Source organism: Anguilla rostrata, chromosome 1 (genome assembly GCF_018555375.3).
Source record: "Anguilla rostrata isolate EN2019 chromosome 1, ASM1855537v3, whole genome shotgun sequence".
Classification (NCBI taxonomy): Eukaryota; Metazoa; Chordata; class Actinopteri; order Anguilliformes; family Anguillidae; genus Anguilla; species Anguilla rostrata.
In genome coordinates, this window is record NC_057933.1 from 75,606,177 (window position 1) to 75,632,459 (window position 26,283).

A 26,283-nucleotide genomic window follows, 5' to 3' on the forward strand; every position below is an offset into this window, starting at 1 on the left:
CCACTCTCTCTTTCCTCCCCTCTCTTTTTTCTCTCTCTCTCTACCCCCTCTCTCTCCCTCTTTCTCTTCCCCCCTCTCTTTCTGTCTGCTTTATCTGGTTGTAACTGAGGTGTGCCTGCAGCCCCCATGCCTCTGGTGGGCCTGGAAGCTCTCAGAAAAAAAGAGAGAAAGCAAGAAAGGAAGGAAGAAAGAAAGAAAAGAAACATGGGGATAGACGTGTCTTTGTTTCGTGCATATTCATAATCAAGGCCTTCAGCTCTATTTTCCTGCCAGGAGGCTGCTGTACTTACCGTGACCCAACTTGGTCATGTGACCCGCCCCCCCACCACCACCACCTCACCCCCAAGTCCTGAGGGGGCCCCATCTGTGACAAATCGTCTCAGCTGCGGCTGAAATCTCAAAGTCCCTTCCCATCCCGTCCTTCTCGAAAGAAACTAAATGCCTGTTAAGCCATTACCCGTCAGTGCTGTTAATTGGATTAATTGTTGAATGGAACCCGTGTTATTAAAAAAAAAAAACGACTGAAAAAACACAGGGCTGGAAAAAGGGGGGGATTAGAGTCGCACGCGCTTGCGTCTGCACGATTCCCGGCGAGGCAGAGCGCGGGGAGTGACGCACGTCGATGAGCGTCGGACGCCGATCGGGCAAGGTGCAAATTAGCATGTCCGCCGAGACCGATAAGAACTAAAGACCCGCATTCAAAGCTGTCGGGTAAATGGCAGGTCTTTTTTGAAGCACAGAAATCCGGCGACGTTTTCATCAAAGGGAGCGGAAGAAGGGAAGAAGGCAAGAAGAAGAAGAAGAAGAAGAAGAAGAAGAAGAATATAGGAAAACATAAAGCAAATGCCGCGAACGATTTTGCCATCTTCTGCCTCGTAAAATGAGGGAGGTTCTTTTTTCCTCTCATTTCCTCTGTTCCTCTTTTCATTTATCTTTCCGCTCTGTCCAGTCACTTATCTCCACCTGAAGTAGGGCAGCTGGGTGCAGTAATCGATTACTTTCCCCAAAAAATGCAATAAAGCTTACGATGGCCGCCGGCCGCCGGCACACTGACAGCAATCTTATACGGCTCTCGTCAGGCCAGTAATGCCGGGCCCTCATATAGTTCTGCTCATAAAAGAAACTGTAAATACTTGTATTGACTCAAAGTTAATAATCTTCTGATGCCAAATCTACGCCGTGCTCTCATCTTCTGAGCAGAGAAGTCAGGAAAAACCCCTTTGGGGGTGAATCCTGATGCGCGGCAGGCAACTGGAATTATGCTGCATTAAATGCCAAAGTCGCAACGGCCGGTAAAAGCTACTGGTTCATGTGAACCAGAGATTTCCCACCACAGCCAAATTTCCCACCACAACTGGGAGATTTCCCAACACAGCTGGGAAATTTACCAACACAGCCAGGAGATCTACCAACACAGCCAGAAGATTTACCAACAGACCAGGGAGATTACCCAAAACTGCCGGGAGATTTCCCATCAGACCAGGGAGATTTCCCAACACAGTCGGGAGATTTACTAACACAGTCGGAAGATTTCCCCTATGGCTAACCTTTCGCAGTAGCCCCCCCCCCCCCAAAAAAAAATCTTTTGCTCTCTTGCTGTCTTAGGCTAACCATTTTAACCGCAAGGAGGTTTTCTTCCCAGCTGTAGATGTCTGTGTTACAATCGTTTTAGCTCAATTACTCGATCAACTGCAGCTCTGTGTGGAGAAAGTAATTACAGTACGGAATCAGCAGGAATCAGGTGCATTAGTGCACTGTGGGCCATCTGGATCTCTCTCTCTCTTTCTTCCCCACAGAACACAGACATGGTCTGGCCATTTCGCTCTCTTTCTCCCTCTCCCTTTTTCGGTCTTTCTCATGCTTTTTTCCCCCTCTCTGGCTTCCCTAGCTTCTTTCTCTCCCTCTTCCCTGTTTTCTCTCTCTCCACTGCTATCTCTCTCTCTCTCCCTCCCTCTCCCTTTTTTTGTCTTTCTCATCCTTCCCGTGTATTCTTTTCTGTATCTTTCTCTCGACTTGCTTCCTTACCTTCTCTCTTTCACTCTTCCCTCGCTTCTTCCATGTCCACTATTTTCTCTCTCTCTCTCTCTCTCTCTCTCTCTTATCTAGTGGAATTTCTTCCTGCCTATCTCCTGTGAGAGGCACTGCCCTGGTCCTGGTTAAGTGTCATGTTGGCTGAAAGGAAGCAGGACACCTGACTGGACATCCAGGGGACAGCTGGTCTAGAGGCCTTGCACGCAGCCACGGGACAAATTCCATAAAAAAAAAAAAAAAAAAAAAAAAACTGACAAGAAAACAAATTGTACTGTGGTCGGGGCTAATCCTCGTATTAAAACGGTGCAGTTTTACCCAACAGCTGCTGAAACCAGAAAAAGCAGCTGCATTCTCTCTTTCACAGATGAGAACATCGGCCAGTTCTGGCCATCTTTCAGGAAACTGGATTTCAGTTGTCTGCTCCTCTTGGCTGACTTAACTGTTTTTTAATCTATAAAATAATGAAACACATGCACACACACACACAACACACAACACACACACAAGCACATTTCATCCAAGAGAACAAAGCAGGATGTGATTGCTAGCAGTTCCTTTCATCTTCAAGAAAGTGGAAGTTGTCAGAAAATATGGAAAATCAAAACAGATATCGCAATTCAGTGTTTCTGACTCCCTCGCCAAAATGAAATCATGTATGTGCAGGTGTGTGAACATACAGTAGTGGATTTGTTTTCAAGGGTGAAAATTTTACAAGTTTTTTTAAATATTTGAGGATAATTAGATGATAAATGTCTGGACAGCATGAAAAGCACTCGACTGGTGTATTAGCATCAGTTATTTGGGACAGAAATGCTATGTTTTTGTGTAGTTCACTGCTGTTTACCATTTTACCATTTTATGTCATTAAATGGAACTTTTAATTAATTATTCAGCTCACTGGTACATACCACACCTGCAACAGAAAACAGACCCCTTGCTTGATCTTAATTTAGTAGGCCTAATGCACTGAAGAGGCTTCAAAATTAATCAAGAACGAGGTTGTAGAGCAAGGCTTTAAAGGCAATCTCGTAGCTCGAGAGTGAAGCCCCGCAATATGCGCGCTGAGAGCCTCGCGAACGCTCGCTCCGCGCTTGTTTATTCTGCCGAAGCTAATTCTGCGCAACCACAATAACACATTACCGCTTAACATTAATAACGAGTCCAAAGTCCACCTCCTCCATCATAGCTACTCAGTCCTCGCAACCAGTTGATTGGGACCTGGTGTCATTAATCATATTTTATTGCGCAGCAGCAATATTAATTCGTGTCTTAAAATTTAAAGCAACTTGAGACATGCTGAGCGAATAGCGGAGACGTAGAAAGGGAATACGAATAGCCTGTGTCCAACGACAATGACAACTGTATTGGGTCGGTATTACTTTCGCATATCCAGTAAAAATATATATATAAGTGAAAAACAGAAGTTATAAATCAAGATTTTTATTTTATTTATTTTTATTATTTTTGTATTTGCAACATCGCTGAGAAAACGTGGCAGCAAAAGGTAAAATCTTCAAATAAATTTAGTTACGCTACTTTTCATGTTTTAGACTACATTTAAAGATACATACAATTACTACATACAATAACATAAAGCTCTATATTTTATGTTTTACTTACGCCCCGCGGTCTCGATAATCGGCCGCATACATACTTAAAAGCAAAGATTTACACATTCCGTTACACTGCTGAATTAGCCACCACAGACAGGAATGTGGCGTTCATTTCCTATAGGCTTATTCCACTCATTGAAAACCGCGCTAACTGTACGTATATGCAGACGTCGGTGGTATCACATCCTGTTTGAAATAAATATAATTACTTCTCTTTTAAGGGTGATTTACTATTGACACTACGTTCAATTCCCCTACAAAGGAGCCCGTTCTGATTGGTTAGTTACTTCGTATCCCCCAAGCACCAGTAGTGTCCGACTCCGAGGCTGTTTTCCTGAGCAACTTGAATAATCATTGCTAACTCGTACCTTTTTAACGGCTTGTCTACCATTGGTTTAAGTGACCGTCGATCATTTTGACAACGTGAACAATAACTGTTTTCACGCATCTGTTATTCATTTTCATCCTTCCTATTGGCTTATGTCTCTGTTACTCGAAAGCAAATTTGGCCAATCAGGTGGCAATGGGTGGAACTGTTTGCTGAATAGTCTTTCGCGCAATCGGTGGAGGATCGGAGCGACGCGGACTTCACTGTGGATAGCAGATAGACGACTCATCGGGAGGAGATAGTGGTTCTTATTTTCTTCTCCGCTACGAACAACGAAAACAAACCAAAATCACAATTTATCGGGAGGGTCGACGAGCTGCAGCGACTGAAACGTGGGGGGGAAACGAGGGATCTGATCAGCAAGTTTTTTTTTTCCTTTTGCATTTTTTCCCCCTTTTTCATAAAGAAGGATTGTGTGTTTGGGGGTCTGTTTGCATCTGGACGCAAAGATGATGGTCGGGGAGATCGAAGTGAAGGAGAGACCGAGGCCGAGTCCCGACTATTTGATGCAGTTACTGAACGAGAAGAAGCTAATGACGAGTTTGCCAAATCTGTGCGGCATCTTCACACATCTGGAGAGGCTTCTCGACGAAGGTAAAACATCCATGTTGGGGCTGAAAAGGGGGCCGGGGGAACAGCGTGGCCGGCCACGACGTGGTTCACTCCGGGCTAGACGGGCATGGTTACTGCGCAGGGTAGCGCAGGCACGCGGCTCTCCTAGACCCCACGGAACTCAGTTTACAACTTCACAAAGTCAGGAGGCCGTGATTCGTGAAAAGGACACCTTTTGGTCCCAGCGGCTAGCTAAACTGCACGTCTCCGCTCAACTCCGAGTCGTTTCTCTTCGTGTTCATTAACGGTATTCTTACTAATGAGTTACACGGGGCAGCTAGCTATCAGCACACTGCCCTCGTTAACTTAAGTTATCTGGCTGACTACTGGGCGGGGGGTTGGGGGAACTTTCAACGACCTGCGTTGTTGGCTAGCGTTAGCATTGCTATCCAGTTACTCATATTTGTACATTTTGCAACTCCACCCATTTTGAATAATCTTGCTTTTGTAATTATGTATTTTTCTTAGTGATTTACAAGCAAATATCCATTTAGCCACCCCGTTTCTGCTGTTAGTCATTGGCTTCCCTTTTTAAGCAACGTCCATTTTGCTCCCCGCTTTAAAACATACCAGCCTTTCTTACAATCTAACTTTCTGTGGGCTCTGGTACTACAGTTATAAACTCTGCTGCGGTTAGATGAATGTTATCTGAGTTTGTTTTAATAGATCAAATTTATTTAAGATTAATCTTTGGCAAAGATTTCGCTGTAGAAACGTACTCTCTGCTCTCCTGTAGGAAGTTAGTAGTAGTATTTTGTAACGTTGCATCCTGTGGAACTTGCCGAATTGTAGTTGTTTTATTGTTAGCTGGCTAGCCCTAGCACCGTTGAAGTGTTGCGGGTTCTTTCCGCCGGACAGACCTGTTTAAGCAGAGTTCATGTTGGGCTTAAACTCCCGACAGAGGCATTCTAGCATGGGGTGGCTGACTATTCGCTCTTTAAGAGCTCACAAACGAAAACTGGATGTTTCGGTTAAGCCCGAATAATTTTGCTTTATCGGCCGTCTGCATGTTAAGTTAATAAGTTAGCTAACGGCAGCTAGCTTTCCACTTATCCAAAATAGTATACGAGAATTTCGGACTGACTGGCCAACTATGTCGACTATCTTCAGTTAGATAGCACCCGTTTTGTTCTTGTAACTATGTGGTATTTGTGTTCTAGCCTTAAATGAATAGATGAATTGAGCTTCATGGAGTGTGTATTCTGCTTTATGTAATTGCGTTAACACGGCGACGCTAGAGAGCGCCACTTTCGCTTGGCTTTCCACACCATCGGTTCGGTAACCGCATATTCCCGATATTCTCATAAATCGGAATATTGTTAAGGGGGTGGGGAGCTGGGGGGCAGGTCTGTGTCGGGCTTGTTTCAGTGCTTGTCTGGCTTTGCGCGGTTATTATCTGGAGCCAACGTTTTGTCCCTGACGATGAAAATCGTTAAGCAACGCAGGCATTATCCAACGGGGATGAAGATCTCCTGTGGCTTTACGATCGGACCTCGTGTATCTTGAGACCTCCTCCTGATGATTCTGATAGTGTCTCTGGTTATATTGGTCGGGTAACGTTTTTTTTTTTTTTCCTTCTGAACTTGTCATTCTTTGTCCCGATTTGACTAGATTTTTCTGCCCTAGAGGATGTACGTTGCTCCGGGAAATCGGATGGCAGCATTTCAGTACGAGCCGTTTGTGAAGAGCCCATTGTGCGGTGGCGCTCCTGCGGCTTGCGTCAGCAGCTGGACAAACACGTTTCGCTGGCGGTGGGGTGACATTTCAGACATACTTGCTCAACTTTACTGGCTTAGCTGAGTGCCGGGTCAAGTTTTGTTGTCCCGGCGCTACACACAAACAGAAACGTTACACCCTACATCCGCCTTTTCCAGTGTCACCCCGTCCCCCCTCTACCCTTGGGTACCCCCCAACCCCCAAATATCGTCTGCACAGATGAACTTTTTATCCCCCCCCCCCACCTTAACACTGAAGTGTTTTCAGGGGTGCGAACTGATCTGCAGGTTCGGACTGTCGTCCTCTGCGCACTCCCTCCACGCTTCTGGAGACAATAACCGGAATGTCGGTTTTTCTCTTTGCCGTTTCTTACCCGTTTTTTTTTTTGGTACGGGATTATAACGGGGCTTTGTTTTCGCTCGGACGCTAAGCCTTCACCAGATTGTTTTTAAGGCTTTTTGAATAAAAAAAACATATATATGTTTGTGTGTGTGTGTATATATATATATACTGTGGAAACTTGTTGGCCGGTTAGCCTAAAGTACAACGCGGAGTTTGACACTGGCCCGCCACGTTTTTTTGGTGGGGAGAATGAGACGGGATATGAAGTCATTGGATCTGCATGACTCAGGAAGTGCTGCCCTACCCCACGCTTGCCGCGACCCCACCCAGAATTCCCCAGCTCGGCTTCATCTGTTTCAGGAGGGAGGAAGGGGAGAGATGGGCCCCCCCCCACTGTCCCAGCGTGGCCTGATTGTCGACCCCCATGCCCCATGCAACTCCTCCCCCCCTCCTCCCTTTCAGCTTCCAGGCGCTGATTTATGGCTGTTTGTGCCTTTGGCTTTCTGGGAGGGGAGGGGAGGGGAGGGGGGGGATTCAGCAGGGTGTGAGGAAGACTGGGGTTCCTCAGTGCCTCTCTCTCTCTCTCTCTGTTTCTCACACACACACATAAATCTGAACAGTTGTATGGGTTTCCAGAGGTCACAACTGCTGGGCGGGTCATAGCACCCCAATTCAGCTGTGTGTGTGTGACTGTATGTTTGCTGAGTGTCTGCTTCTCTGTCCCTGTTTGGACACATACCTAGTCCTGAACCCCCCCGCCCCACCCCGCCCCCAGGCATCAGAGGGGGTGTTTTCTGTTGCCGTGCTTGTTGCCGTGCAGTAGCGAAGCACCGCTACGCACTGATTTCCTTTTTACATAATCCCCTTAAAAGGTGGATTTACCTTGTGATTTGGGTATGCAAACTGCCGTAGTGTGGGAGGGAGAGAGTGGGGAGTTTTCTTTTTTTGGTTTTTTAAGTAGGTACATGCGCCGCGACAATCTTTCGCTGGGGTTTATTTAGATATTTTTCCTGGAAGTGTGGAGGGCGACTGACTGCTATGTTTAATTTAATGGGTGATGGCATGATGAGGGGGGGGGTGTAATTTGGCATGGATGCACGGGGAGGGGTGGTGGTGGGCTATGCTTGTCAGGTTGTAGTAGCGCCGTGGTTCTGACATCTATCTGCCGCTCTTGAAGGTGACAGCACAGGCCTGTGTGCAGGCCTGAGTGACAGAACAGAGAGAGGGAGGGAGAGAGAGTGGGGGGGGGGGTGGTAAAATGTGCTGGAAGGACCTATGAGAGAGAGAGTGAGTGAGGGAGAGAGAGAAAGAAAGCCAGGGCGAGCTCTTGCCTTGTCACCTGTCCAGAGCTGTTCTGGCAGCTGTGCCCACATCACACGCATTCCTCTGTTTATAACTCCCCAACGCGTGTTCACGGCTGTTTCCACGGCGAGGGAAAGCCGACACCCTCTGGCTTGCCCTCTCTAACCCCCCGCCCTCCCCTCCTGACTCACACACACACACACACACACACACACACACACACACACACACTCACACACACACTCACACACACTCGCACTGAACAACTGTTCCCAGTTGCCTGGCTTTTTTTTTTTTTTTTTTGAAGGCAGGGGGGTGGTGTGTGTGCGTGTACGTGCTTGTATGTGTGTGTGTTTCTGTGTGTGAATGTGTATGAGTGTATGAGTGTGTTTGTGTGTGTATGAGTATGTTTGTGTGTGTATGTCTGTGTGCCTGTGTGTGTGTGTCTGTGTGTTCGTGTGTGTGTGTGTATGTGTGTGTGAGTGTATGTTTGTGTTTGTGTGCCTGTGTATGTCTGTGTGTGTATGAGTGTGTTTGTATATGAGTGTGTGTATGTGTGTGTGTGTGTGTGCTGGTGGTTGGGCAGGCTGAAGGTCACTGGTATAGGTGCAGTAGGCCTGCTGAAATTCCCTTGCGTGGCAGTTTGTCTTGTAGAGGTGACACCACCTGTCTTCTCCCCCGTCGCCTGGATGTGATGTGCCAGGGATTCTCTGCCGTCCAATCGAAGCGCGGCCTTCCCGCCGTGCTCGCTGGCAGGAAGCGCTGTCCTGCGGCTGTGAGGCTGTGAGCCGGGGCCTCCAAGCACCCAGAAAGACCCAGTAATGGGGCCTCCAAGCACCCAGAAAGACCCAGTAATGGGGCCTCCAAGCACCCAGAAAGACCCAGTAATGGGGCCTCCAAGCACCCAGAAAGACCCAGTAATGGGGCCTCCAAGCACCCAGAAAGACCCAGTAATGGGGCCTCCAAACACCCAGAAAGACCCAGTAACGGGGCCTCCAAACACCCAGAAAGACCCAGTAATGGGGCCTCCAAACACCCAGAAAGACCCAGTAGTGGGGCCTCCAAACACCCAGAAAGATCTAGTAACGGGACCTCCAAACACCCAGAAAGACCCAGTAACGGGGCCTCTAAGGACCCAGAAAGACCCAGTAACGGGGCCTCCAAGCACCCAGAAAGACCCAGTAACGGGGCCTCCAAACACCCAGAAAGACCCAGTAACGGGGCCTCCAAGCACCCAGAAAGACCCAGTAACGGGGCCTCCAAGCACCCAGAAAGACCCAGTAACGGGGCCTCCAAACACCCAGAGACGCTTTGTAACGGTCCGCAGGAACACGGTTGGATTCCTTATGATGGCGGTGCTCACAGCTCGTCGGCCAGAGTGTGCGGTTTGGCGATATCTCCCCCCCCCCCTCCCTCCCGCGCTGGTTTGTCCTGCTTCCCCGGGGTGGGGTGGGGGGGTCTCTCGTGGCCCATCGGAAACGGGAATCGCGTGTTTAGACGGTGACATCATGGCGAGGCGTCCCGATCTGTGAGCGAGCTGCTCTGTCTGGGGCCTGTTTCAGGTGTGTGTTTACACGCTAGACTTGTGTACTTCATAAGCATGTACGTGTACACAGTCACACACAGAAGACTCGTGTACTTCATAAGCATGTGCGTGTACACAGTCACACAGAAGACTCGTGCACTTCATAAGCGTGTACGTGTACACAGTCACACACGCTAGACTCGTGTACTTCATAAGCATGTACGTGTACACAGTCACACACACAAGACTCGTGTGCTTCATAAGCATGTACGTGTACACAGTCACACACGTCACTCACATTCACACACACAATGTCACTCACATTCTCACACACACAGTGTCACTCACACATTCTCACACACACACACACGTGCACTACGCTCACACACACACACACAATGTCACTCACATTCTCTCACACACAGTGTCACTCATATTCTCACACACACACACAGCGGAGTGTTCAGCAGTGAAGCCGAATGTGAGGATTCTCTGGAGACTTTCACGGTGTGAAAAATCAGTGATTTCCTGATTAATCAGGAGGAAGAAAGAGGGCGCAGTCACATCACCGAGAAGGTGTGCGTCAGCATGATAGAGAGGGAGAGAGAGACAGAGAGTGGGAGAGAGGGAAAGAGAGAGAGGGGTAGAGAGGGAGAGACAGAGCGGGAGAGAGATGGAGAGAGAGGGAAAGAGAGACAGAGAGCAGGGGAGAAGGAGAGGGAGAGAGAGGGGGAAAGAGAGACAGAGGGCAGGGGAGAGAGAGAGAGAGCCCTGTCAGTGGTGAGGTCCAGCCCCTGGCCCAGGGGAGCTGAGTTTAGATTTGTCTTTAATAAAGATTAGATCCCTGATAGAGTCCCTCTCCTTCCCGCCGTCCCTCGCTCTCTGGGGGACCGCCGGTGACTGCGGCACTTCATTTCCTGCGAGGTCGCCCCCCCCCCCCCCCACCCACCGCCGCACCTGCACAGGGGCCTGCTTTGCTGCACCTTTGACATGCAATCAATTTGCCGTCTAACAAGATTGAGTGCAGTGTGTGCGTGCATGCGGGGGGGGGCGGGGGGGACAGGAGACACTGCTCGCCTGGGAGGGGGCGGTGTGGGGTCTCCCCTGAAACGCTTTATGAGCTGGAATTTCATTAGTCCCCCCCCCCCCCCCACCTCCCCATTTGCAGCTGTCCCCCTTTGGCCCCCCCCCCCCCCCTCCGCCCAGCTTAGTCTGGGATATGGAGTCTTAAGGAGCTGTGTCTGTGACAGTTGGTGGGGGGGGGGGGGTGGAGTGAGAGAGAGGGAGAGAGGGAGGGAGGGAGAGAGAGAGAGAGAGAGGGAGGTATGTGTGCGCAGGTAAATGGGTATGTGTGTACGTGTGTATACATGCCTGTGTATGTATCGCCTGTATAAGTGGCTGAATACGGGTGCACGTGTGTGTGTGTGTGTGCGTGCGTGTGTGTGTGTGTGTGTATACACACAGTGCTGTGAAAGTATTTGGCCTTGTCCTGTTTTATTGTTCCATATTTATCAGACTGAATGGTTTCAGTTCTTTAGACGAAATTTGATTATTAGACAAAGGGAACCTGTGTGAATGCAAAACACGTTTTTGAAGTTATTTCATTTATTTAATTAAATAAAACAGTTGGAAAAACCCGTAATACCCATGTGAAAAGTGTGTGTGTGTGTCTGACTCCCGCTAGCTGGTGTGTGTGTGTGTGTGACGGTGTGTGAGGGGGTGTGTGTATGTGTGTGAGGGGGGGTGTGTGCGGGTGTGAGGGGTGGTGTGTGTGTGAGTTGGTGGGTGTGAGGGTGTGTGTGTGGAGGGGTGTGTGTGTGAGTTGGTGGGTGTGAGGTGTGTGTGTGTGTATGAGGAGGTGTGTGTGTGAGTTGGTGGGTGTGAGGGTGTGTGTGTGTGGGGTGTGGTGTGTGTGTGTGTGTGTGTGAGGGGTGGGTGTGTGAGTTGGTGGGTGTGAGGGTGTGTGTGGTGTGTGTGTGTGAGGGGGTGGGTGTGTGTGTGAGTGTGAGGGGGTGAGGGTGTGTGTGTGTGAGGGGGTGTGTGGGTGTGTGCGTGAGTGTGTGTGTGTGAGAGAGAGTGTGTGAGCTGTGCGTGTGTGTGTGTGTGTGAGAGAGAGTGTGTGCGTGAGTGTGGTGTGTGTGTGTGTGTGTGGTGTGTGTGTGTGTGTGTGTGTGTGTGTGTGTGTGTGTGTGTGTGAGGGGGTGGTGGGTGTGTGTGTGAGGGGTGTGGGGTGTGTGGGTGTGTGCGTGAGTGTGTGTGTGAGCGTGAGGTGTGGCGTGAGTGTGGTGTGTGTGTGTGTGTGTGTGTGTGTGAGGGGTGTGTGTGTGTGTGTGTGTGTGAGGGGTGTGTGTGTGTGTGTGTGTGTGGGGGTGTGTGTGTGTGTGTGTGTGTGAGGGGTGTGTGTGTGTGTGTGTGTGAGGGGGTGTGGGTGTCTGGCAGGCGTTCTGGCTGATAAAGCCGTCCCCCGTCAGGACCCCCTGTTATCTCTGGGCCGTCCCGCGACACACCGTGCAGCCCGTTATCTCTCCCCCCAAACCCCCCCCCCCCCATCGCTCCTCTCTGGCTGCTCAATGTGCTTCAGGTTTCTGTCCGCGCTGCGCTGGAGCGGCTTGCTTGCCTTCGGAGTGTAGGGTGTGAAACTGCGCTCACACACTCTCTCTCACACACACACACTCACGCTCACACACACACTCACACTCACACACTCTCTCTCACACACACACACACACACACACACACACTCACGCTCACACACTCTCTCTCACACACACACACACACACGCTCACACTCTCTCTCTCACACACACACACACACACTCACGCTCACACTGTCTCTCACACACAGCGTCTCTCACACACTGTCTCTCTCTCACACACACACACACACACACACACACACACACGCTCACACTCTCTCTCACACACTCCCTTTGGCCCCTGCCCCCCCCCCCCCACCCCCCCAGGCCTCCTCCCCGCTTTGGGTCAGGCAGGAAGCCCCGCCCGTTCCCCGGCAGGAAGAGGGAGCTCTCCCACTGTTTGCTTTAGCCTTTTGGGAGAGAAAAAAATGTTTCTTCGAAAAACAAAGTCCAGGGGAAGCGGTTTTAACACCACCCCCACCCCCCCCCCCCCCCCTGCTTTTTCTGCCCTGTCTCTGCCAGTTGTCTCTCTTTCGTTTCCTGCGACTAATTTAAAAGCTGTTTATTTTTATTATTTTTTTTAAATAGTTAGTGCTCTGTAGACTGGCTGCTGTTTATTTTTGAACCCCCCCCCCCCGCATTCCTCTGCAGCTGGGAGCGCAGTCCTTATCCTCCACATTCCTCACGTTCCAGGAATAGCGACTCCAGTCCTGCTTGCGACACCTCTCCCCCTCTCCCTCTCTCCCTCCCTCCCTCCCTCCCTCCTGACTCTCTGTGTGTTTTTCTGTGTCCTGATGAATCAGGGTACTCTCATACTCTCTATTTACCTGCGCTCCACTCTTCTTCCTCTGTTCTGCCTGTTTCTGTCTGGAAAAAACTGAGCACTTCTCTCTCTCTCTTTCATTCTCCTCTCTCCGTCTCTCATTCTTCCGCTCTCTTGCTCTCTCTCTCTCTGTCATTTTTTCTGTTCCTCTAATTCTTTATCTCTCTCCCCCTCTCATTCTCTCTCTCTCTCTCTCTCTCCCTCTCTCTCTCTCTCTCTCTCGTTCTCTCGCCTGTCTAAGCTGAGCGGTTGTGGTCGGAGCTGCTTATTTACAGATCAACGGTTTTTTCTCTCGCCCCCCCCCCCACCCCATGCTGATGTGTGAATGCGCCTCCCCCCCCCCTCATGTGTGCTTGTATGTTGCGTTGCGTGGCGGGTCCCGGGGGCACGGGGGGGGGGGGGGGGCAGTACTGTAATTGTCACGCTGGTCCTGGCAGACGGTCTGTAGCAGAACGGCGGGCCTGCTGTACATGATACAGGTTATCCAGCAGCCCAGCAGTTGGGTCCCCTCAGGGCATTCCAGCTACAGCGGGTCATGTGGTCTCGGGGGCCCGGATGTCGAACCCGAGACCGCTAGCTGGGGTTCTTAGCTAGGACCGCCCCCGCCCCCCACCCCCCCTCGGAAAGCGGTCTGTGCCCTCCTCCCCCTGCCCCCCCCCACCCAGTGAGTGATAGACAGACTCTGAGCAGTTCAACCGGATGGACCGAGTGTGTGTGGGTTCTGCAGTGGGATGAAGTGGTTGCCCGTTTGGGTTTGAAGGCGAAACTCCCCCCCCCCCCCCCCCCCCACCCCCCCATTAACCACTTCCTGGTTTCGTTACGATGTTTGGTTTTCATTTGGTCTGAATCTTCAGGTTTCACCTGCCTGAAATTTCTCTCCTTTAAATGGTGCCATTGGTCTGTGTGAACTCGAGAGCGTTCTCTGTTAAGTCAGGATTTTTTTGCTGCTTTTGAATTCGTTTAACTTGCCTGTGAAGTTGTGAAGTTGTGAAGTTGTGCTGTGTCACTGCGAGGTGAAATGTTTTTCTTTTTTTTTTGCTACTGTAAATTATGCGTTGTGTGAGATGAAATATTTTGCTGGTGTAAATCCTGATGTAATTCGTTTCCCTGAGTACCCTGTGTGTGAGGCCTTGTGTGTGCACGTGTACTTGCGTGCGTGTGTGTGTGTGTGTGTGTGTGTTTAGTCTCAGACTCACTCCAGCTCCACTGCGGGACACCCCTCTGACATGTTTACTGCGTGTGGAGTTACACGCGTGAGCCGTGTGGAGTGTAATCACACAGGGCCAATGCGATGGCCGCCTTTCAGGTGGTTATTTAAAAATGTGTTTTTCACACACACACACGCACACGCGCACACACACACCCTCCCCCCCCGTTCCCCTTAGCGTGTCACATGACCGGGTCACATGATCTGAGAGGGGGGAGCCCCTACCTGAGGGGTCCTGCGGTTTCACATTCCCCAAAACGGCAGGTTTCGGCACGCTAGGCTTACGCTAGCCTTGTCTCTCGGGCACGCTCTGTTTACACGCTTTACAGAAACCCACCCTGGAGGACTGAGTTACTGCAGCCAGCTGTCGCTTTAGTTGTAGTTGTGAGGGTAGAGTTTGAGTTGCTTTGGTTGTAGTTGTGAGGGTAGAGTTTGAGTTGCTTTTGTTGTAGTTGTGAGGGTAGAGTTTGAGTTGCTTTGGTTGTAGTTGTGAGGGTAGAGTTTGAGTTGCTTTGGTTGTAGTTGTGAGGGTAGAGTTTGAGTTGCTTTGGTTGTAGTTGTGAGGGTAGAGTTTGAGTTGCTTTAGTTGTAGTTGTGAGGGTAGAGTTTGAGTTGCTTTGGTTGTAGTTGTGAGGGTAGAGTTTGAGTTGCTTTAGTTGTAGTTGTGAGGGTAGAGTTTGAGTTGCTTTAGTTGTAGTTGTGAGGGTAGAGTTTGAGTGGGTTTGGTTGTAGTTGTGAGGGTAGAGTTTGAGTTGCTTTAGTTGTAGTTGTGAGGGTAGTGTTTGAGTTGCTTTGGTTGTAGTTGTGAGGGTAGAGTTTGAGTTGCTTTAGTTGTAGTTGTGAGGGTAGAGTTTGAGTTGCTTTGGTTGTAGTTGTGAGGGTAGAGTTTGAGTTGCTTTGGTTGTAGTTGTGAGGGTAGAGTTTGACTTGCCTTGGTTGTAGTTGTGAGGGTAGAGTTTGACTTGCTTTCGTTGTAGTTGTGAGGGTAGAGTTTGAGTTGCTTTCGTTGTAGTTGTGAGGGTAGAGTTTGAGTTGCTTTAGTTGTAGTTGTGAGGGTAGAGTTTGACTTGCTTTAGTTGTAGTTGTGAGGGTAGAGTTTGAGTTGCTTTGGTTGTAGTTGTGAGGGTAGAGTTTGAGTTGCTTTGGTTGTAGTTGTGAGGGTAGAGTTTGAGTTGCTTTGGTTGTAGTTGTGAGGGTAGAGTTTGAGTTGCTTTAGTTGTAGTTGTGAGGGTAGAGTTTGACTTGCTTTCGTTGTAGTTGTGAGGGTAGAGTTTGAGTTGCTTTAGTTGTAGTTGTGAGGGTAGAGTTTGACTTGCTTTAGTTAGTGAGGTAGGTTGAGTTGCTTGTTGTAGTTGTGAGGGTAGAGTTGAGTTAGTGAGTTGTAGGTGATTAGTTGCTTTGTTGTAGTTGTGAGGGTAGAGTTTGAGTTGCTTTGGTTGTAGTTGTGAGGGTAGAGTTTGAGTTGCTTTAGTTGTAGTTGTGAGGGTAGAGTTTGACTTGCTTTCGTTGTAGTTGTGAGGGTAGAGTTTGAGTTGCTTTAGTTGTAGTTGTGAGGGTAGAGTTTGACTTGCTTTCGTTGAAGTTGTGAGGGTAGAGTTTGAGTTGCTTTAGTTGTAGTTGTGAGGGTAGAGTGAGTTGCTTTCGTTGTAGTTGTAGTTATATATATAGAGGTGAAAGCAAAAAACCAGCTGGTGACAATAAAACAATGAAATGATTATAGACTATGGAGTGAGACTTTGTATGCATTGTGTGGAGATGTTGTTTACTGGGGAAACCACTGCCCTGTGGAATGAGGACTCTACTGCCCTCGTGGGGACGGGGGAATAGGGGACGGGGACTCGATGGGAAACAGGGAACTCTACTGCCCCTCTGTGTATACCGGGGGAACTCTACTGCCCCTCTGTGTGTACTGGGGGAACTCTACTGCCCCTCTGTGTGAACCGGGGGAACTCTACTGCCCCTCTGTGTGTACTGGGGAACTCTACTGCCCCTCTGTGTGTACTGGGGGAACTCTACTGCCCCTCTGTGTGTACTGGGGGAACTCTACTGCCCCTCTGTGTGTACTGGGGGAACTCTACTGCCCCTCTGTGTGTACTGGGGGAACTCTACTGCCCCTCTGTGTGTACTGGGGGAACTCTACTGCCCCTCTGTGTGTACTGGGGGAACTCTACTGCCCCTCTGTGTACTGGGGGAACTCTACTGCCCCTCTGTGTACTGGGGGAACTCTACTGCCCCTCTGTGTGTACTGGGGGAACTCTACTGCCCCTCTGTGTGCTGGTTCTGCTGTTGCTGCCACTTTGTGTCTGTGTATTGGGATTCACACACAGACGCAGCAGTAAAATTAAGACAGTTTGAGATAAGATAAGCTGAGCCATGAATGAGCAGCTACATCTGCCTTCCCTCTCTGCCTGTCTTTCCCTCTCCTCTCCCCCCTCTCTCCCTCTCCTCTCCTCTCTCTTTCTCCCTCACCCCTCTCTCTCTCCCTCCCTCGCCCCTCTCTCCCCTCTCTCCCTCTCTCTCTCCCTCCCTCCCCCTCTCAGTAATTCAGCCTGAGGGGTACATTTCCTCTCTCTCATCAGAGGGCCGGTGCTCACAGTAAAGGCCTGTGAGGCAGGCTGTCGGCTTGCATTAGCCCCCGAGTGTCTGTGGCTGTGTGGAGCCCTGCACCTCCTCTTCCCTCCCCCTCTCTCCCCTCCTCCCTCTCTCTGTCCCTTTCTCCCTCCCAACCTATCACCCTCTCTCCCTCTCCCTCCCTTCCTCTTTCCCTCCCTCCTTCTCTCCCACCCACTCTCCCTCTCTCCCTCCCTCCCTCCCTCCCTCCCTCCTTCCCACCGTCCCTCTCTCCCTCCCTCCCTCCCTCCTTCCCACCCACTGTCCCTCTCTCCCTTCCTCCCTCCCTTATTACATTTATTGAGCAGATGCTTTTATCCAAAGGAAGACGAGAGGTGGTATCATGGTTAAAAGTGAGCTGTCATGTTGTCTCTTTTGTAAGGAAACTTCAAACTGGTTTGCTCAGGTCATGCTAGCAGAGATGGTGCATGTACATGAATGTGTGTTGTGTTAGTGGTGTTAGGTGGTATAGCAGTAGGCCTGTATGTTGTGTTGGTGGTGTTGGGTGGTGTAGAAGTAGGCCTGTATGTTTTGTTAGCAGTGTTATGTGGTATAGCAGAAGGCCAGTATGTTGTGTTAGTTGTGTTAGTGGTGTTAGGTGGTATAGCAGTAGGCCTGTATGTTGTTAGTGGTGTTAGGTGGTATAGCAGTAGGCCTGTATGCTGTGTTAGTGGTGTTAGGTGGTATAGCAGTAGGCCTGTATGCTGTGTTAGTGGTGTTAGGTGGTATAGCAGTAGGCCTGTATGCTGTGTTAGTGGTGTTAGGTGGTATAGCAGTAGGCCTGTATGCTGTGTTAGGTGGTATAGCAGTAGGCCTGTATGCTGTGTTAGTGGTGTTAGGTGGTATAGCAGTAGGCCTGTATGCTGTGTTAGTGGTGTTAGCTGGTATAGCAGTGGGCCTGTATGCTGTGTTAGGTGGTATAGCAGTAGGCCTGTATGCTGTGTTAGTGGTGTTAGCTGGTATAGCAGTAGGCCTGTATGCTGTGTTAGTGGTGTTAGGTGGTATAGCAGTAGGCCTGTATGTCGTAGGGTTGTAGTGGTACATGTATTCACGGGTTCAGTACAGGGTTTTTGGATTGCTACGAGCTGCAAACCAAGCGATTGCAGTCTTCTACAGTCAAATCCTTATTTTATTATTATTATGCAGGAACGTAATTGAGTTCCTCCCAATAACTTTCCGTTAATGTGCCTTATTTTGTTCGGCAAGTATTTATAGCCAGTTAGCAGATAGCCGTTGTTTACATTTTCATAGTAAATAATAAAGTGCAATTATATATTTAGCATAATGTACAGAACTGTGAGCTGGACTGTTTGTGTACCTTTGCACACCTGTTGTGTGTGTGTGTGTGTGTGTGTGTGTGTGTACCTTTGCACACCTGTTGTGTGTGTGTACCTTTGCACACCTGTTGTGTTGTGGTCGTAGTGTCGGGTGATGTATGAATATGCAGTGGTATATTCGGTACGTGTCGTAGGTATATGTTGCGGTAACGGCGCATGTCAGCAAAAGGTCCTTCTTGTGTTGCCGTGGGAAACGGGCCTGCTCTTTTTTTCTTTTTCTTTCTTTTCTTTCTTTTCTCGCGGAGTCGCCGTCTCTGGAGTCGAGCGCGGGAGCAGCGGCGGCCCGCTGACGGGCCTCGATAAGATGCGGATCTTCGCCGGGTGTCGAAAAGGCATCGACGCGCTCTGCGGCCGATCGTTCCGCTGGCCGCCCTTCCCCCCGCTCAGAGGGCTTGCATCATCGCTGAGGGGAGGGGGGCGAGCGGGGGGGGAGGGGCGGAGCGAGGTCACCCTGCGGCCTCGCCGTCTCTCTGCGGCGGTGGCGTATCCGTGGCGATGCCGTCGCGTGGGGAGGACGGTCGCGGGGGCGGGGGGGGGGGCTCGGTGGTTATCTCCCCTCCGCACGCGGACGCCGCGCCGCCTCCATCCTTCCCCTCCTGACAGCTGGCCGCTTCCTGTCATTGTCGCCGCGGAAACCTGCGCTTCCTCTGTGTGTCCTCAGGCTTGGCCATGGGGTCGGGGGGACGGGGGGGGATACACGGATACACGGATCCTAAAAGCACCACCCTTTTCCTCAGCTCTGTAAAGCGGTATCGCTGGCCCGCGGTTTCGTGTTTGGTTGCCGTGGCGTCGCCCCCCTGCCTGTTGCCGCGCGCCATCGCCCCGCTGTGGAACCTCGGGGCTCGCTCCGCCGCCGGGCCCCTCGGCCAAACATCCTGCGCCCTCTTTCCTGTTGTGTTCCCGCTTATCTGGCGCCCCGATGCGTTCTGCAGGCGCTTCCTGTGGGACGGGAGCGCGGTCGCGAGCCGCTTCCCAGGGCAGCGTCTGTTTGACTCTGTTTGAGGAAGTGGGGCCCGTGGAGGACTGCGCCACTGGAACCAACGTGATCGGGGTGCGTGTTTCTGAGGGCTCGGAATCCGGCTGGTACGGCTTTTCGCTCAGTTATCTGGGTAGTGTAGTTTTTTTTATGTGGTTATTTTTGTGATGTATGGGTAATACAGTTTTTAGTGTGGTTGTTCCTAGGATTGTGGGTAGTATTTTTTTTTGTGGTTGAGGATTGTGGGTTGTGTAGTGTTTTGTAGTGTGGTTGTTTCTGAGCTCCCTGGGGAAACATAGTTCTTTTACTGTGGTTGTTTCTGCGGATGATGGGTAGTTCAGTTTTTGGTGTGTAGTTGTCCCTGAATTATGAGCAGTGTTTTTTTTTTTTTTTGTGGCTGGTTGTGGACTATGGGTAGTTTAGTTACTGTGTGCAGTGTCTTGAGGATTTGTTTTTGTGTATAGTTATCTGAGGATTATGGGTATTGTAGTTTTTGTATCTGCTCCCGAGGATTCTGGGTGTCGCGGTGTTCCTTTGAGGCAGCCACTGCGATTCTCAGAGAGCTTGTAAGTGTTCTGGCTGCCTGCTTTCCTTTGTACGGAGCTGCAGAAATGGAACCGGTGAATTATGGGAAATGTAAACACCTGAGCTCTTTTCAGTACAGAGGGACACTTCCGTGCGTGTGTGTGTGTGTGTGTGTGTGTGTGTGTTTGTTCATTGTCCGTGTTCCTGTGGAGTTTGTCGCTTTTTCCTGTTTCGAACGACGCCGGCAATCCACTCTGGTGAATTACCGTAGTGATGGTTTTCAATTTAATGGCGTGCAGTCCTGCAGTTAGGCGCCCCTGACCCAGCGCACACGCACAGCTGTTTTCCTCTCTTTTCTCTGAGCGATAGAAAGTGTGGAAGTCGTGCGGAGGGGGGAGACGCTGGGGCTTAATTTGAGTAAACGTAGCGGGTTCGACGGACAGCGCGGGCCCTCTCCCGTGCCGCGTGGGTGTAAGAGCGTTTGGGGGAGTCGTGCCGGTCGTTAGGGCCCGGTGGGGGCCCCAGATTGAGGGCTTTCTGTGGGCACCGTGTGATGCTTCTGACGGGGGGGGGTGGCAGGGTCTGGCGGGGGGCACCCCTGGAAGGGGGGGGGGGGCGGGGAATTTGGCGCAGAGCGTAATGTGGCGCAACCGTTAAAAACGCCATTGAAACAGCACACTAAACAAGCCCTCCCTTTGAGTCAAACGCTTCTCTCTCTCTCTTTCTGCTTTTTCTCTTTCTTTCTCCCTCTCTCTCCCCCTCTCTGTGTCCGTTTCTCTCTCTTTCTGTCTCTCTCTCTTCCCCCCTCTTTCTCCCCGTTTCTCTCTCTTTCTGTCCCTCTTTCCCTCTCACCTTCCCTCTCTCTCTCTCTCTCTCTCTCTCCTGCTTTATTCAGTTTCACAGTGCTTTATTGGCATGACAGATGCCGGTGCTTGTATTGCCACAGCAGAGGTTGCGTAATAAATCTGTACAATATGGATTATATGGATCTCATACAGTAGAGGGAAGCGCTGTTCCCCTCCCCCCTCCTCATGGCTTTTAGATATATTGAATGTGTATAATTTATGGTATTCTCTGTCTCCAGGCACTTTTAACCCCTGGACTGCTGGTGGCGGTGTGCATCGCTGTGTGGGGGGTGTTGCTGAGGGTGGGGGTGAGGGTGAGGGTGGGGGGGTGGGTCTATCTACAGTGGGGGGCGACATAGCTCAGGAGGTAAGACCGATTGTCTGGCAGTCGGAGGGTTGCCGGTTCGATCCCCTGGGCGTGCTGAAGTGTCCCTGTGCAAGACACCTAACCCCTAACTGCTCTGGTGAATGAGAGGCATCGATTGTAAAGCGCTTTGGATAAAAGCGCTATATAAATGCAGTCCATTTACCATTTACAGTTAGGCTTCTGTCACTGTGCTTGTGTGTGTGTGCGTCTGTCTGTGCACGTGTGTGTGTGTTTGTGTGTGCGCGCGTTTGTGTGCGCCTGTCTGTCTGTCTGTGTGCGCCTGTCTGCCTGTCTGTCTGTGTGTGTGTGTGTGTGTGTGTGTGTGTGTGCGCCTGTCTGTCTGTCTGTCTGTGTGTGTGTTTGTCTCTGTCTGTACGCGCGCTTGCGTTTGTTTATCTGGGTCTGTTCTGGGCCTGCCCCTGTGCTCTGGAAGGACGGCGAGTTTGGGTTTGGGTTTGGGTTTGGGTTTGAGTTTGAGTTTGAGTTTGAGTTTGAGTTTGAGTTTGAGTTTGAGTTTGAGTTTGAGTTGCGCAGTCGGCCGGCTCCCTGGAGGGCGAGCTGCGCCAGCGGGGGTGCGGGCCGCTCTCTGCCCTGCGGAACGTCCCGTACTGTGACATCCCTGAAGGGTCATTATTCACAGAGAGCGCGGGGGGGGGGGGGGGTTGGGGTGGTAGGGAGGGGGCGGGGGTTATTCTGCGGTCGCGGTGGAATCTGGAGGGGAGGTGGCACGCATTTTAATGGGGCTGTTGGGTTGAGAAATGCAGCCGGCCTGGATTTTCAGGTGAAGGCCCATCTGTGAGATTTTGATAAGGCTCATAAAAAGAACAAAAAAAACAAGGAGCTCAAACAGGCCCGTGTTCTCCTCTGTCAGATCCGGGAGGTCGCCGGTGTTTTTTTTTAAAAAAAAGGGCCCTGTTTTCCGGTGGCTGGGGCCTTTCTGCCGAAGCCAGGCGCCCTCGCGGACGAAGCGAGGGGGGGGGGAGGCGTTAGCGCCGAGCGTCTCCGTCTCCCCGCTCACCCCGCGCAGCGTCGCTGCCTCGGAGTGGAAAAACGTGTTCTTCCGGAAAGTTCTGACAGAGACACCCTCGCCCCGTGCGTCTCTCTCTCTCTCTCTCTCTCTCTCTCCGCCCGGGCATTTCTCTCCTCTTCTTTTATTTATTTTGTCTTTCTACGCCAGCCTTTCTCCTGACGGGTGGAGGTGTGTCATCTCTGGTGATGGTGCTCCTCCTCTTTCTGGGAAGGCCTGAGCCCTCTTCCTCCTTTAAATCCGCACACATGGATAAATAAAATGAAGGCCTGTGGTGGGGCGGGTGAGGCGGGCGGGGGCGGGGGTGAAGGGGGAAGCGGAAACAAAAACAAAAGCATGCGGGACAAGCCAGCGTCAGTGTGACGGTCTCTTTCCTTATGGCTGAGACCCAGCCGTGTCGATGCAGTGCAGCGTTTGGGTTTGGGCCTAACTCCTGTAATGCCCAGTTCAGTGCAGCGTTGGGGCCTAACTCCTGTAATGCCCAGTTTAGTGCAGTGTTTGGGTTGGGGCCTAACTCCTGTAATGCCCAGTTCAGTGCAGCGTTGGGGCCTAACTCCTGTAATGCCCAGTTTAGTGCAGTGTTGGGGCCTAACTCCTGTAATGCCCAGTTTAGTGCAGCGTTTGGGTTTGGGCCTAACTCCTGTAATGCCCAGTTTATTGCAGTGTTTGGGTTTGGGCCTAACTCCTGTAATGGCCAGTTCAGTGCAGCGTTTGGGTTTGGGCCTAACTCCTGTAATGCCCAGTTCAGTGCAGCGTTGGGGCCTAACTCCTGTAATGCCCAGTTTAGTGCAGCGTTTGGGTTTGGGCCTAACTCCTGTAATGCCCAGTTCAGTGCAGCGTTTGGGTTGGGGCCTAACTCCTGTAATGCCCAGTCTAGTGCAGCGTTTGGGTTTGGGCCTAACTCCTGTAATGCCCAGTTTAGTGCAGTGTTGGGGCCTAACTCCTGTAATGCCCAGTTTAGTGCAGTGTTGGGGCCTAACTCCTGTAATGCCCAGTTCAGTGCAGCGTTTGGGTTTGGGCCTAACTCCTGTAATGCCCAGTTTAGTGCAGCGTTTGGGTTTGGGCCTAACTCCTGTAATGCCCAGTTCAGTGCAGCGTTTGGGTTGGGGCCTAACTCCTGTAATGCCCAGTTCAGTGCAGCGTTTGGGTTGGGGCCTAACTCCTGTAATGCCCAGTTTAGTGCAGCGTTTGGGTTTGGGCCTAACTCCTGTAATGCCCAGTTTAGTGCAGTGTTGGGGCCTAACTCCTGTAATGCCCAGTTTAGTGCAGCGTTGGGGCCTAACTCCTGTAATGCCCAGTTCAGTGCAGCGTTTGGGTTTGGGCCTAACTCCTGTAATGCCCAGTTTAGTGCAGTGTTGGGGCCTAACTCCTGTAATGCCCAGTTCAGTGCAGCGTTTGGGTTTGGGCCTAACTCCTGTAATGCCCAGTTTAGTGCAGGGTTTGGGTTTGGGCCTAACTCCTGTAATGCCCAGTTTAGTGCGGTGTTTGGGTTTGGGCCTAACTCCTGTAATGCCCAGTTTAGTGCAGCGTTTGGGTTTGGGCCTAACTCCTGTAATGCCCAGTTTAGTGCAGTGTTGGGGCCTAACTCCTGTAATGCCCAGTTCAGTGCAGCATTTGGGTTTGGGCCTAACTCCTGTAATGCCCAGTTTAGTGCAGCGTTTGGGTTTGGGCCTAACTCCTGTAATGCCCAGTTTAGTGCAGTGTTTGGGTTTGGGCCTAACTCCTGTAATGCCCAGTTTAGTGCAGCGTTTGGGTTTGGGCCTAACTCCTGTAATGCCCAGTTTAGTGCAGCGTTGGGGCCTAACTCCTGTAATGCCCAGTTTAGTGCAGTGTTTGGGTTTGGGCCTAACTCCTGTAATGCCCAGTTTAGTGCAGCGTTTGGGTTTGGGCCTAACTCCTGTAATGGCCAGTTTAGTGCAGCGTTGGGGCCTAACTCCTGTAATGGCCAGTTTAGTGCAGTGTTTGGGTTTGGGCCTAACTCCTGTAATGCCCAGTTTAGTGCAGTGTTTGGGTTTGGGCCTAACTCCTGTAATGCCCAGTTTAGTGCAGCGTTTGGGTTTGGGCCTAACTCCTGTAATGCCCAGTTTAGTGCAGTGTTGGGGCCTAACTCCTGTAATGCCCAGTTCAGTGCAGCGTTTGGGTTTGGGCCTAACTCCTGTAATGCCCAGTTTAGTGCAGCGTTTGGGTTTGGGCCTAACTCCTGTAATGGCCAGTTCAGTGCAGCGTTTGGGTTTGGGCCTAACTCCTGTAATGCCCAGTTCAGTGCAGCGTTTGGGTTTGGGCCTAACTCCTGTAATGCCCAGTTTAGTGCAGCGTTTGGGTTTGGGCCTAACTCCTGTAATGCACAGTTTAGTGCAGCGTTTGGGTTGGGGCCTAACTCCTGTAATGCCCAGTTTAGTGCAGCGTTTGGGTTTGGGCCTAACTCCTGTAATGCCCAGTTTAGTGCAGTGTTTGGGTTTGGGCCTAACTCCTGTAATGCCCAGTTTAGTGCAGTGTTTGGGTTTGGGCCTAACTCCTGTAATGCCCAGTTCAGTGCAGCGTTAGAGGAGGGGAACCTCGCAGATCACTGCTGACAGAATTCACAACTTCCTGTGTGCCTTCGGAGGGAGGCGGGGGGGAGGGAGGTGAGCGGGGGGGGGGGGGGGGTGTCATTCATATTTAATTCATAAGGAACTGCACCCATGCTGTTTGGCAGTCTGGTCGTGCCGTAACACTGGGCAACGGTAACCGTGACCCCCCGTCCCCCCCTAGCGGGAACCTCTCCTGTCGCAGGTGGAGGCGTGCTGTGGGGTGTGACCTCAGCTGCTGGGTGCTGCTGCTGCCGCTTGGGGGCAGGCGAAGCGTGGGGGGGGGAGGGGGGAGTTCTGAGCTGTTTTAGGCTTTTGGTAGCTGTAATGGTAGCAATAGCCGTAGCACGTAGTTGTAGCCATAGCAGTAGCAGCAGCCATAGCAGTAGTGGTAGCAGTAGCAGTTAGCAGTAGCTATAGCATTAGTGGTAGCAGTATCAGTAGCCATAGCGGTTGCAGTAGCAGTTAGCAGTAGCCATAGCGGTTGCAGTTAGCAGTAGCCATAGCAGTAGCAGTTAGCAGTAGCCACACCATTTGCAGTAGCAGCAGCCATAGCGCTAGCAGAAGCAGTTTGCAGTAGCAGTAGCCATAGAGGTAGCAGTTAGCAGTAGCCATAGCAGCAGCAGTTAGCAGTGGCCACACCGTTTGCAGTAGCAGTAGCCACAGCGGTAGCAGTAGCCATAGCAGTAGCAGTAGCCACGGCGGTTGCAGTAGCCGTTAGCAGTAGCAGTAGCCACGGCGGTTGCAGTAGCCGTTAGCAGTAGCAGTAGCAGTAGCAGTAGCCACGGCGGTTGCAGTAGCCGTTAGCAGTAGCAGTAGCAGTAGCCACGGCGGTTGCAGTAGCCGTTAGCAGTAGCAGTAGCAGTAGCCACAGAGGTAGCAGGAGCCGTTAGCGCTGGCGGTGAGCCGCTGCGTGAGGACGCTCGCTCTCCCAGCGCGTGGCGGCGGTGGGGCCGCAGGCCTCCGTTCCTCTGCTGCTGCGTCTCGTTTGTCTGTGATCACCCAGAAATGTCTGACACGCCCCTCGAGGCGTGACATCACAGGAGGTTCATCGGGGCCACCCCCCCAGAGGAGGTACACAAAGAAACTTCCTCTCTCCTCCCCCCCCCCCCCCTCCATCGCCTGCCCTCCCCCTCCCTCCCTCTCTCTCTCATGAGAGTGCCGTACTCTTTTTGAGCAGGCATCCGGTGTAAATGCACTTTTCTCTCTGCTGGGCTGGAGCTGCAGGTGATGGGGGGGGGGGGGGAGGAGGTGATGGAGAGGTTCGGGTTCGGCTTGTGAGGGGGAGATGCCGTATTATAGCTTGGCTCTGACAAGCTTGTTTGTCTGTCTGTCTGTGTGTGGTGGGGAGGAGGTCATCATGATGTATCTTTTAAAAAGGAAGCGGGGGGGGCAGCATAGGCTGGGTTTGGCTGGAGTTTCTTCATTAAGGATGGCCTTACGGTGACCGTTCCTGTTTCCTTTTCTCTCTCCCCTATCCCTCCGTCTCTTTCTCTGCCTCTCACCCTATCCCTCTCTCCCTCCTCCTCTATCCCTCTCTCTCTCCCTCCCTCCCTCTCTATCTCTCTCTCCCTCCCCCTCCTTTGTGTTCCTGTCCTGCACTGTTACTTCCTCACACCCACATTTAGTCCTCGTTCTCTCTCTCCCTCCCTCTCTCTCTCCCTCCCTCCCTCTCTCTCTCTCTCTCTCTCTCTCTCTCTCTCTCTCTCTCTCTCTCCCTCTCTCTCTCCTCTCTCTCTCTCTCTCTCTCTCTCTCTCTCTCACGCTCTCTCTCACTCTCTCTCTCTCTCTCTCTCTCTCTCTCTCTCTCTCTCTCTCTCTCTCCCCCCTCTCT

General features: G+C 51.3%; 1 protein-coding gene across 4 annotated transcripts in view; it reads left to right on the top strand.

The window, feature by feature from the left end:
• The first annotated feature begins 4,179 nt into the window (after positions 1–4,179).
• qkia (QKI, KH domain containing, RNA binding a) overlaps positions 4,180–26,283 on the top strand; it is a 95,927-nt gene continuing 73,823 nt past the window's right edge. For 3 of the 4 annotated variants that reach the window (XM_064301518.1, XM_064301531.1, XM_064301524.1), the window contains exon 1: positions 4,181–4,626. In XM_064301518.1, the coding sequence (XP_064157588.1) occupies positions 4,482–4,626 (145 nt within the window). In that variant the 5' untranslated portion in view covers positions 4,181–4,481. Of the gene's footprint in view, positions 4,627–26,283 lie in introns of all 4 variants that reach the window. The other variant, XM_064301539.1, reaches the window with a different exon arrangement.